General features: G+C 71.8%; 4 protein-coding genes across 4 annotated transcripts; 1 reads left to right on the top strand and 3 right to left on the bottom strand.

Annotated features, from left to right (window-relative positions):
- Nucleotides 1-3,066: 3,066 nt before the first annotated feature.
- AURANDRAFT_66534 (hypothetical protein) lies at nucleotides 3,067-4,020 on the bottom strand (the record flags this gene model as incomplete). The annotated part of the gene is made up of 1 exon (XM_009041709.1): nucleotides 3,067-4,020. One exon carries the CDS (start codon nucleotides 4,018-4,020, stop codon nucleotides 3,067-3,069), a length of 954 nt encoding a protein of 317 aa, XP_009039957.1.
- A 161-nt stretch (nucleotides 4,021-4,181) lies between these two features.
- Nucleotides 4,182-6,839, top strand: AURANDRAFT_66533 (hypothetical protein; the record flags this gene model as incomplete). Its single annotated transcript, XM_009041739.1, has 1 exon — nucleotides 4,182-6,839. One exon carries the CDS (start codon nucleotides 4,182-4,184, stop codon nucleotides 6,837-6,839), a length of 2,658 nt encoding a protein of 885 aa, XP_009039987.1.
- Nucleotides 6,840-6,936: 97 nt separating this feature from the next.
- On the bottom strand, nucleotides 6,937-7,419 carry AURANDRAFT_66532 (expressed protein; the record flags this gene model as incomplete). Its single annotated transcript, XM_009041708.1, has 1 exon — nucleotides 6,937-7,419. One exon carries the CDS (start codon nucleotides 7,417-7,419, stop codon nucleotides 6,937-6,939), a length of 483 nt encoding a protein of 160 aa, XP_009039956.1.
- Nucleotides 7,420-8,353: 934 nt separating this feature from the next.
- On the bottom strand, nucleotides 8,354-11,414 carry AURANDRAFT_66531 (hypothetical protein; the record flags this gene model as incomplete). The annotated part of the gene is made up of 3 exons (XM_009041707.1): nucleotides 8,354-9,159; nucleotides 9,189-9,195; nucleotides 9,306-11,414. 3 exons carry the CDS (start codon nucleotides 11,412-11,414, stop codon nucleotides 8,354-8,356), a joined length of 2,922 nt encoding a protein of 973 aa, XP_009039955.1.
- Nucleotides 11,415-11,438: the final 24 nt, after the last annotated feature.

Genomic DNA, 11,438 nt, shown 5'->3' with positions numbered 1-11,438 from the left:
CGCGGACACGCCGCCGGCGGGCCGCGAGGTGGGAGGCCGGGCTTCCTGCGCTTGGCGTGCACCGAGGACTCGAAGACGTAGCGGAGCGGGTCCCGGCGCGCCTGCCGCCGGCCGCGCCGCGCAAGAGCGAGTCGCTCTTCGCCGTCGTCGAGGTGCCCGCCGCGGACCACGCCGCCGGCGGGCCGCGAGGTGGGAGGCCGGGCTTCCATGCGCTTGGCGTGCACCGAGGACTCGAAGACGTAGCGGAGCGGGTCCCGGCGCGCCGGCCGCCGGCCGCGCCGCGCAAGAGCGAGTCGCTCTTCGCCGTCGTCGAGGTGCCCGCCGCGGACCACGCCGCCGGCGGGCCGCGAGGTGGGAGGCCGGGCTTCCATGCGCTTGGCGTGCACCGAGGACTCGAAGACGTAGCGGAGCGGGTCCCGGCGCGCCGGCCGCCGGCCGCGCCGCGCAAGAGCGAGTCGCTCTTCGCCGTCGTCGAGGTGCCCGCCGCGGACCACGCCGCCGGCGGGCCGCGAGGTGGGAGGCCGGGCTTCCATGCGCTTGGCGTGCACCGAGGACTCGAAGACGTAGCGGAGCGGGTCCCGGCGCGCCGGCCGCCGGCCGCGCCGCGCAAGAGCGAGTCGCTCTTCGCCGTCGTCGAGGTGCCCGACGCGGACCACGCCGCCGGCGGGCCACCGCCGCCCCCCGGGGCGACGACGACCGCGCTTCGGGGGGTGACGCCTCCCCCCGGGGGCGGACGGGCGCGATCGCGGTCGTGGGGAACGTTTTTTTTTGGGATGGCGTGGGCGGAGCGAAAAGGGGTCGTAAAAAGCGGGGCTTTTGGGGGGGGGGGGACTTGTTGGGACGCCGGGAGGCTACGAGAGAGGTACGAGGTGTGAGTATGACGCGTGCGAGTGTGCGGTGAGCGTGGAAGGTCAAACAGATGGCCAGACGTTGAACGAAATCTCGCTGACGCTCGCTGCAACAAGGGCAACAAGGGCAACAAGGGCACGGCCGGGGGTGCTCGCCGCGGCCGGTCGCGGTCGACGCAGCCGCCTACGCCGTTCTCGCGCGACCAGGGCGTCGTCGACGACGCCGAGACGCGCCCTCGCCGGCGCCACGGCGCCGGCGCTTCGACGGCAAAGAGCGCGCCGAGGGCGACGCGGACCGCGCGGGGCCGGCAATCGGATAACATCTGTCTGAATGTCAAAGAATGTATTGGAGAAGTACTTACAGGGGTCACTTCGGTTTATAACAATTCATGACTAAGAAAAGGTCAACATCACATCACACTTCAAGTCAACTTCAACTCACATTCAACTCAACATCACATCACACTTCAAGTCAACTTCAACTCACATTCAATTCAACATCACATCACACTTCAAGTCAACTTCAATTTAACAAATGCTTATAACGGATTCTCGACGGACCGCGTATGATCGCCGGCGACGCCGCCCGCGCCGAGCGTCGCCACGAGCGCGGCGACGCGGCCATTTCGTCTTGCTCGTCGTCGACATCCGGGGCAGCCATCACATGATGGCCGCGCACGCGACGGGCCGGGGCCTCGTGCGCCGCTTCGAGGCGGCGGACGAGGCCGGCACTGCAACTTCAACAAAAAAAGGCATGTTGCCATGCAAGCCTGGACCGATCGAGCTGGTGATGTGGCGCCGGTCCCGACCCGCGATGCTGCTGTGCTGCCTCTTGCTAGTGACCAATGTGCGCGCGTTGGCGCCGGCACCGGACGTCGAATCGCGCGTCATCGCGAGCATAAAAAACGTCGCCAGCGAGCGGAGCCTCGGCGCGCTTGGCGAGTTCGGCGCTGCCACCGGCGACCTGTTCGTGTCAAAGCTCACGCCCGAGACGGTGGAGGACGTGACACGATTTTGGCAGGACGGCGCCGCCGCCACGGCCCGCGACGCGACGCGCGTCCAGCGCTGGCGCTTGCGCGAGGCGCGCGCGGCCGGCGGGTTCGCGGTGCTCGCGGCCGCGACGTTCCCCTGGACGCCCCTCCTCCTGCCGCTCATCGACGAAGCGCTGGAGGACACGGCGCAGGACACCTACGTGCCATCGTCCTTCTCGGCGGCGCGGCGCGGCGCGATGCGCCGGCTCGCGGGCGGCAGCGAATTCCGCGCGGACGAGGGCACTCCCCGCGACGCGGAGGAGAGCGTCAAGTTCTTCCGCGACGGCGCGTCGCTCGCCGCGCGCGACATCCGGCGCGGCACGCTGATCTCCGAAGAGGACTCGTGGGCTGTGTGGGGGCGGTTCCTGGCGCTCGCGTTCTCCACGTTCCCGCTCACGCCCTTGCTCCTCCCGAGCATCGACGAGCGGAGGGACGGTCCGCGGAGCGACTACGTCCCTTCTCCCTTCCGCGGGCGCCTCCGCGCCGTCGAACGCCTGCGCCTGCGAGACGCCGCGCGCTACGGCGACCCCATCGCGACGCTGCGCCGCGTCGCCGGCGAGGACCGCCCGCCGCCGGGGAGGGTCCTCGAAGCGATCGTCGCCGCGCAGCGGCTCCGGGCCGGGCCTTCACCTGACGCCATGCTCGAGGCCCTCGGCGGCGGCGGCGCGCCGGGAAATCGCTGGCAGCTGGCGTACGTCGCCGACAAGGCCGCCGTCGTCGCGGCGCGAAAGGGCGAGAACCCCTGGTGGCGGCGGCTCGCGCCGTGGGCCGACGGCGCGTACGTGGACTCCTTCGTCTCCGCGATTCAGCGCTTCGACAACGAGAACCTCGACAACGAAAACGGAGTGTTTTCGTTGCTCGGGAGCGATGTTTTTCAGACGACGGTCCGCGGCCCGTTCCGCTGGAGCAAGCGCGCGATTTGCGCCTTCCGTCCCGACGTCGCGACGTTCAAGGTCGGCCCCTTCGAGACGGCGCAGGACCTCGAGGACCCCGTGCCCTTCGACGACGTCCCCTTCCGCGACCTGCCCTTCTTCAAGTTCGTGCTCATCGACGACGCCGTCGCCGTGGCCCAGGGCCGCTCGGGGAGCGTCGCGCTCTGGACCCGGGTCCCGCGCGAGGCGGCGGCATAAGCACCTGGTACCACACGGGAGTTTTACTCGAACGGGCGCCCGCGCAACCCAGCGGACTCATCGGCCCGTGTTCGTCATGGTCGCGAGGCTCAGCTTGGGGTCGTTCGTCGACGGCCCGCCCTTCTTGGCGACGCCGGTCCAGTTCGACTTGTCGTCGTAGAATTTCGACGAGCCGCGCGTGCCCTGGACGACGACCTTGGCGTTGCGGAGGATGTAGTCGTCGAGGACCTCGCGCGACGTGCCCTTCGTCGCCGCGATCTCGTCGAGCATGAGCTGGAAGACCTCGAACTTGACCTTCTTCTCCTTCTTCGCGCAGCGCGTCCAGATGAGGTCGATGCCGGCCTTGACGAACTTGGCGTCGTTGAGCTTCGTGTCGCGGCAGAACTTGACGAACGCGAGGTTCGTCATCGTCGTCTGCCGCCAGTAGCCGCAGAACATGTCGTAGACGGCCTGGAGCGTCTTCGGCCGCGGCGCGGCCTCCTCCTCGGCACCCGGCGCGCGCCAGGACACGGCCGACGCCGACGCGGAGCCCCGGAGCGGCGCGGGCTTCGCCGCCGACGGCAGCGCGACGGTGACCGCGCGCGCGGCCGAGAAGTCGATGGCGCTCGTCTTCGTCGCCTTGAAGTGGGGGCTCGCGCCGCCGCCGGGCAGCAGCAGCACCTTCTGGAGGTCCCGGAGCCGGCCCGCGTGCGCGCGGAGCTCCTTGACCTTCTCGTCCAGGAGCACGGCCTCGTAGCGCGCCTCGTCGCCGCCGAAGGCCTCGAGCTCGTCCTTCTGCGCCGCCAGGGCGCCGAGCTTGCCGTCGATCTTCGACAGCGCCGCCTCGAGGCGGCTCCGCCGCGACTCGACGCCGTCGCGCTTCGGCACGCGCAGGCGCGACAGCAGCTCGGCGCCGGAGGTGACGCCCGCGGCCTCGAGGAAGGAGGCGAGCTCGAAGGAACCCAGGGCGCAGAGCTGCTGCGCGACCTCGCTCGCGTTCTGGGCCCGGTCCAACCGGTCGGCGGCGTCCATGGCGGGCAGCCCAGCGCGCGAGCAACGAGCAGCGCACAAACGTTTTAGGCTGATCGTGCCGAAGTATCGCCGATACTATCGGCAGCTTTCTTTTCTTGCCGTCGACGATCGTGATCGTCGATGCGATGCTTATGAGGGGCTGTGGCTAGAGTTCCGACGCGATGTTCCTGCCGCTGCGCACGCGGCTGCTCCTGACCCTCCTCCTGGGCCTCGCCGTCGTCTGGCTGCGGACGGCGTCGACGCGGCGGCCGGCGCCGACGCCGAAGCCGCGCGCGACGGCCGCGGCGCCGGCGCCGAAGCCGAAGCCGAGGCCGCCGCGCGTCGAGGACGTGCTCGAGGCGGCGAGCGCCCAGGTGCGGCAGCGGCGGCGCAACTCGAGCAAGGCGCCGGCGGCGGCGCTCGAGCTCGAGCCGCCGCCCGTCGAGCCGCGGCGCGCGGCGCGCGGCGCGCCGGCGGCGCGCGGCGCCGCGTGCGCGCCGACGTCGGCGGACGTGGGCGTCATCCTCTTCGCCGTCGGCGCCAAGGCCCAGAGCAAGGCGGCCAAGGCCGCGCGCACGGTCTGGGAGACGACGCCGCCGAACGTGCAGACGCTGCTGCTAACGGACGAGGCGGGCGTCGCCGTCGCGCGGACCTGGAGCCGCGAGCGCTTCGGCCCCCTCGCGGCGGCGCGCCGGCATGCCCGCGGCGACGACGAAGCGGCGCCGGCCTGGGCCGTGCTGCGCGCGGCGCCCTTCGACGCCGTCGTGTCCGTCGGGAACGCGTCCGAGGGTCTGGCCTTCGCGGACATGCCCCAGTTCCAGGCCTTCCGGGCCTTCGAGGTCACGTCCGTCGACGGCGTCAAGAAGGACGTGCTGCGCAAGGACCGGCCCGAGTGGACGAACCGCGAGGACGCGACGAACCGCGCGCTCCGGGCGCTGCGGCTCGCGAAGATCCGGAGCCTGGTGCGCGGCGCGCGGCTCTTCGCGTACACGCTCTTTCTGGACGTGGACACGATCGTCTGTAGAGATTTACGAGCCGCGTTGTGCGCCGTCGGCGGCGACGGCGCCCACGTGGCCTTCGTGCCCGTGACGAACAACCGGACGCACGGCGACGCCGTCGTCCGCGCCGCGCTCGGCGTCGCGAACGGCGAGCTGCTGCCCGCGGAGGCGAACACGGGCGTGCTCGCGCTGGCGGACTCGCCGACGACGCGCTGGCTCCTCAAGGCCTGGGAGGCGGCCTACGTGAAGCTGAGCGAGCTGGGCCAGCTCATGGACCAGCCCGCGTTCCGGGCCGCGCTGCACCTCACGCGGGACCGCCTGCGCTTCGTCCACCTCGACGCGGCCTACAACTGCCGGGGCCGGGACACGGCGCGCAAGAACAGCGTGCGCATCTCCTGCGACGGCTACCACGACTACGAGAACTACCTCCAGAAGTCGCTCGAGGGCGGCAAGGGCTGCGTCGTGCTCCACTCGCACGACGCGTCGTCGCTCCGCGCGACGTGGCCCAACGCGCTGCCCAACTACTACGTCGAGTCGTCCGTGCCCTACGGCACGCTCCGCGAGGCCACGGGGCCCGGCGACTCCATCGCGAGGACCGCGCTCGCGCGCCGCGCGGCCGCGGCGGGCAACGCGTCCGCGGCGCGCCGCTGGCCCTGGGCGACGGCGACGAGCGCCGCGGCGCAGAAGACGCGCGCGCACCACGCCCTCGTGCTGCCGGACATGAGCCTCGAGAGCACCGCGCGGCTCATGGTCACGCGGTTCTACCGGCTGCTCGTCGGCGACGACGCGCCGGGCGTCGCCTGCGGCCGGCGGACCTGCACCTTCCGCGGCAACGCGACGGCCCTCGACGGCGACGACCGCCGGGGCCGCGCGGACGTCAAGGCCGCCGTGGGGCGCGCGCAGGACGTCGCGCGGAAGCTCGACGGCGGCGGCCGCTACGCGTGGGAGCTCGGCCTCCGCGCGGGCGGCGCGGCCGCGGACCGCACGCGCACGCCGCCCGGCGGGGCGCCGCCCGTGCCGGCGCCCCTGCTGGGGCCCCTGGCCTTCGGGGCCTGCGGCCTCCGCGGCGGCGGCTTCGGCATCCACGCGCGGCCGTGCGCGTACTTCGTCTTCATCCGCAACCCCGTGGACCGCATGATCTCGGAGTGGTACTCCTGCCGCGGCGGCTACTTCGACGAGAAGAAGCGGCCGAAGCAGCGCTACGAGCTCGACGCGTCGCGCGAGGAGTGCGTGTCGCCGCTCGGCGCGGACGCGATGCGCGGCATGAGCCTCGCGGCCTGGGCCGAGGCCAAGGGCAACGTCCAGCTCCAGCAGCTCGTGCCCCTGAGCGCGTTGGACTTCGACTACGACGCGGACCCCGCGGGGGGCGCGCCGAGCCCCATCGCCGCGCGGCTCGCGCGCGAGGGCGCGCCGAACGAGGCGGACGCGCGCGTCTTCATCGACCGGTCCCGCGACTGGTTCGCCGTCGTCGCGACGTCGGGCAAGGTCGGCGACTCCATGCGGCTGCTGCTCCACGCCATCACGGGCGTCGCCGCGCCCGTCGCGTGGATCGAGGACACGTTCCTCCTCCGGCCGCCGTCGACCAAGGGCGGCTCCGCGGCGCCCAAGTGCCCCAAGGGCTTCCGCAAGGTGAACCGCTTCAACGACCGGCCCGTCGAGGCCTGCGCGCCCGAGTCCCTCGTGCCGAGGCCCCGGCCCAAGCAGGACGACGACACCATGGAGACGGTCCGCGCGGCCGTCGGCCTCGACATGCTCCTCTTCATGTACGCCCAGGTCCTCTTCAAGGTCCAGGTCGCCGTCGTCGACGCCGTCGCGGAGCAGCAGGCCAAGGAGCGGGCGTAAATTTAACAGGGTGGGGTTTCCCGGGGAGGGTAGGGGTCCGACTACGCGTCTTGATTCATTGCAGTATGTACACATACGTGTCTAGGGCAGCGCACCCTTAGTCTTCCTGGATGGCGTCGGCGAAGGCGCGCGCCTTCGAGTTGAGGGACGAGGCCGCGCGGCCGATGAGTTCGGCGAGCTGGACGGGCGTGAGGCGCTCGACGTCGATGGGCGCCGGGACCGCGGCCGCGCCGTCGGCCAGCGCCTCCGCCGCTTCGAACACGCCGACGGCGGCGACGGAGATGGCCTCCGACCCGTCGATGATCGCGGCGATTTCCACGGGGATGGTCGCCTCGGCGGAGTCGACGGCCGGCGGCAACTCCCACACGTCTTGAACTTCCTCGTCGGTATCCTCGCAGCCCGCGGCCCACGCGTCGCAGCATTCCGGGCAGTCCCAGTGCTTGTCTCCATGCTTGCAGTATTTCCAGCCGTTTTCCGCCATGTGTTGTTCATGATTCCTCAGCTCGATCTCGTCCGTGACGGCTTGAAATTTCGCGATGACGACCTTGCGTTTGGACTGGTCTTCCCAGCCGGCCGTCATCTCGCGCGCGTGCGACGCGTAAATAAACCAGTCGTCAAAGCCCTCGTTAATTGCGGCGTAGAGAGCGTCGAAGGCACGGCTCGGAGAATCCCAGCTTTCGACGGCCCGCCAGAGGCGTAATTCCTGTTGCTCGAATGTCTCGTTCAAGTCGCGTGGATCCACTTTTTCGATCCAATTCCAGAACGCCCACTCAAAGAAGATCTGATAAATATCGCTATGCTCCATCGCGGCCACGATGCGCTCGAAGCCATCCAGAGTGGGTTCAAATATTTCGAGGAAATTGACAGTCAGCGCAGTCACGATATTATATTCCCCATCTAAATCGGCCCGAGCAACCGCGTCGACGACGATCGACGCCTCCAACGACCACGCCGCGCGAAGATTCGCCTTGTCACCCTCGGTGAGGGAGGCAGAGGCAGACTCGCGGTCGTCACTCGTAGTCGAGTGAGGTAGGGCGCGCAGGCGGCTCACGAGCGCGAGACTCCGCGCCACCGGCTCGTAGCGCCCTTTGGTGAGGACGAGGCGCGCCGCACTGCGAAACTGCTTGGACACACACTTCATGCGGACCACGGCTTCAAACGGCAGAAACTCGAAAGCGACGGTCCACGTCGCCATGAGCGATTTGGTCGGAGAGGCCGTGATGTTCGTGGCGCTCTCTGGGGTTTGATCCTTCGGCTTCGGTGGGAAGTAGCTCCGGATGTCACCACCGTGCTTCGGCGCGGACTGGCTCATCTGGACTCGCGGCTCGAGCAACCGCCGAGCTGCTCAAAAACTTGGGGGCCCCCCTTGTCTGTGGCGAAACTGTGGCGACGTCGCGACAACCGATCACACGACTCGCTCCCAGGACGCCTCCAAGGTGCGCACGCCCCGCTTCCTGCGATGGACGTTGACGCCCCCCCGCCCCGAGAAAGAGGAGCCGGTACACGACGCGCGCCTATTGGAAGTTGAACCAGCCCGTGGTGATCATCTTCTCCTCCGTGGGGCTCGCGACGCCGCGGTGCGTGAAGGTCCAGTCCGAGGGCCAGATGAGCGTGAGGCCCTTCTTCGGCTGGACGATGAGGTCCTGGTGGAAGAACTCCGTGCCGCCCGCGTCGTGGACGTCGTTGAGGTACGTCATGAAGACGAGGTGCCGCGACCCCTCCGGTTCGCCCTTGCCCGTGCGCTCCGTGTGGTAGGTCTTGTAGCCGCCGCTCGGCGGGTAGAGCTGGATGTTCGTCCGGCTCGTCAGGGACCAGGGGCCGTAGGCGCCCGCGTAGGGGTAGTCCTCGACGTACATGGCCGCGCACTGCTTCAGCGCGAGGAGGTAGCGCCGCCAGGCGACGGACGGGTCGTTGGGGGGCACGCTCATCTCCAGCGAGTCCTTGACGCTCGTGTCGACGACGGGCGCGCCGCCGCTCGCGCTGCTCACCTGGCCCCGGAGCTGCGGCCGCGATCGGAACAGCTCGACGACGCCGTCGACGACGTCCTCGTCCGCCATGAGGAAGCTCCCGACGAACTGGGGCGCCGGCGCGCCGTCGGCGACGATGGACGTGCGCTCGACGGCGACGTCGCCCATGCCCGCGGGCAGCGGCGGCGGCGGCGCGGCGGCCTTGGGCTTCTTCTCCTTCTTCGGCTTCGCCTTCGTCGCGAAGCCGCCGCCCTTGGCCAGGCCGTGCGCCGGCGCGGCGAGCGCCGCGAGCAACAGAAGAGCACGTCGCAGCATCGCTGGGACGGACACTGCTGGGGACGACCGGCGGGTGCCTGGGACGGGCCAAAATGATGGCCCAGACCCTCAACCTGAGCACGACACTGTGGCAACATGCGAGAACATTGACCTCAATCCGACGCCCTACGCGCGCCGAACAACCTCTCTTACGCCCGCCCAAACAAACTCACGCGCCGCGCACCGACGCCGCCGCGGGCCGCGCGAAGGCTCCGAGCGCGGCGTCGAAGAGGCGCGAGGCGCCGGCGAGCGCGGCGTCGTCGTCCCAGGGCAGCGCGGCGAGGTCCGGGTGGCGCGTCGCCTCGCCGCCGGACAGGGTCGCGAGCGTCGTCGGCCCCTCCGGCGGCGGGCCGCCGGGCGGCGCGCCGACGGCCGCCGACGCCGAAGCGGCCGTCGCCGCCGCGAAGAGGCCGACGAGGCTCGCGTCGACCTTGCCGTCGACGGCCTTGACCTCGGCCGATAGGCCCGCGCCCCGGAGCACGTCCGCGCCACCGCAGCGGAGCGTCGCCGCGTTCGCCCGCGCCTGGAGCGCCGACGCGCGCCGCTCCGGCGGGGGCGCGTAGGCCGCCGCGGCCGCCGCGACCGCGGCCGCGGCCGCGCCGAGGGCCGCGGCGTCGTCGCACTCGACGTCGACGCCGTCGGCGGCCGCGCGGCTCCGGGCGACGGCGCCGCCCGCGAGCGTCTGCGTCTCGAGCACGAGCCCGCGCGCGGCCGCGACGGGCGCGCCGCCGACGGACGCCGCGGCCTTGGCCGCGGCGATTTGGCCCGCGCCGTCGCGGCGCGCGTCGACGCCGCAGTCGTCCAAATCGACGACCAGGCCGCCCGGCGCCTCGAGGGTCAGCCGCGCGAGCGAGAGGACGACGTCGAGCCCCGGCGGCGCGCCGACGTCGGGCCACCGGACCGTCGCGGCGCCGCAGCGGCACTCCGCGGCGCGCGGCGCCTTGGACGACGCGCGAAAGGCGAACCCCGGCCGGTCGCCGCGCTCCCGGAAGGCCCAGGACCCGTCGCCCGCCGCGGCCTCGAGCGCGACCAAATCGAGCTCCGCGGGGCCCGCCGTCGACGACCGCCGCGCCGTCGCCGTCGCCATGTCCGCGGTCGCGCCGCCCGCGTCGAGGCGCTCGACGCGCAGCGTCGCGTCGTAGGACGGGCAGGGCAGCGGGTCCGCGTCCCAGAGGCGGTCGAGCAGACCCAGCGGCGCCGCGGCCGCGAGGCGGTCGCCGGAGACCGTGACGTCGAGCCGGAAGCACGGGCCGCCGTCGACGATCGGCTGGGCCCCCGCGTTCGGGTGGATCCACCCCGCGGGCGTCTCCGGCCGCCGCGCCGTCGAGTCCGACATGTCGTCGCCGGGCAGCCGCCCCGCGTGGCCCCGCGCCTTCGCGAGCGCCCAGCCCGGGGCCTTGAGCCAAGACGCGCGCGCCGTGAGGCCGACGTCGAGGTTCTCGTCGCCGCGGCCCGTGCGGATCGACGGCGCGGCGACCTCGAGCTTCCACCGGGGCCAGACGTCGTCGGAGAGCGCCATGATCTCGACGCCGCCGTCGCAGGAGACGTCTTCCGTCAAAGCGCCCCAGCTCCCGTCGACGCGGACGGCGAGCCTCCCGGCCTTGAAGACGCCGTAGCCGTCGTCCCGCGAGAAGCGGTCCGACACGGCGACGGCCGTCGCGAGGCCCGCCGCGGAGCACACGACGCCGGCGTCGCCGCACGTCGCGACGACCTCGGGCTTGGCCATGCCGCGGACCGTCGCGTCCAGCGCCGCGCGCTCCGCGACGGTCTCCGCGGACCGGTACGCGCAGTCGAAGTCGCGGACCTCGCAGTAGTGGTGCCCGCCGTCGAGGCTCCCGACGCAGGCGACGTCGAGCGTCACGCGCGCGTCCTCCTCGCGGGCCTCGACGGCGACGCCGCGGCAGCGCACGGCGCAGGCGTCGGGCCCGTCGCCGACGGCGACGCGCGCGCCGCCGCAGGCCACCTCCAGCCGCGGCGCGCCGGCGCCCCGGCCGTCGCGGGAGAAGCGCTCGAGCGTCGCCCAGCCGCACGCGCCCTCGACGTCGCCGTCGACGGCGACCTTGACGGACGCCGGCACGCGGAAGAAGAAGGACGCGTAGCTCACGGTGATGGCGCAGGCATCGCAGGACGCCGTGTCGCGGCCCGTCCGCGACGTCCACCGCACCTTCGTGGCCGCGAGCTCCACGGTCCTGTTTTCCCATTTCACGACGCGCAGCGTCTCCGCCTCGAGCGCGCAGCCCCAGGCGGCCGCGAGGCCGCGGAGGAAGGTGCGCTCGAGCCACGGCGGAAGCATGGACGCTTCCGGCTTCGGCGCAGC

This window comes from Aureococcus anophagefferens (assembly GCF_000186865.1).
Source record: "Aureococcus anophagefferens unplaced genomic scaffold AURANscaffold_23, whole genome shotgun sequence".
Lineage (NCBI taxonomy): Eukaryota > Pelagophyceae > Pelagomonadales > Pelagomonadaceae > Aureococcus > Aureococcus anophagefferens.
Note: the sequence above shows the minus strand (reverse complement) of the source record. Positions and strands in the feature narration are given on the sequence as shown.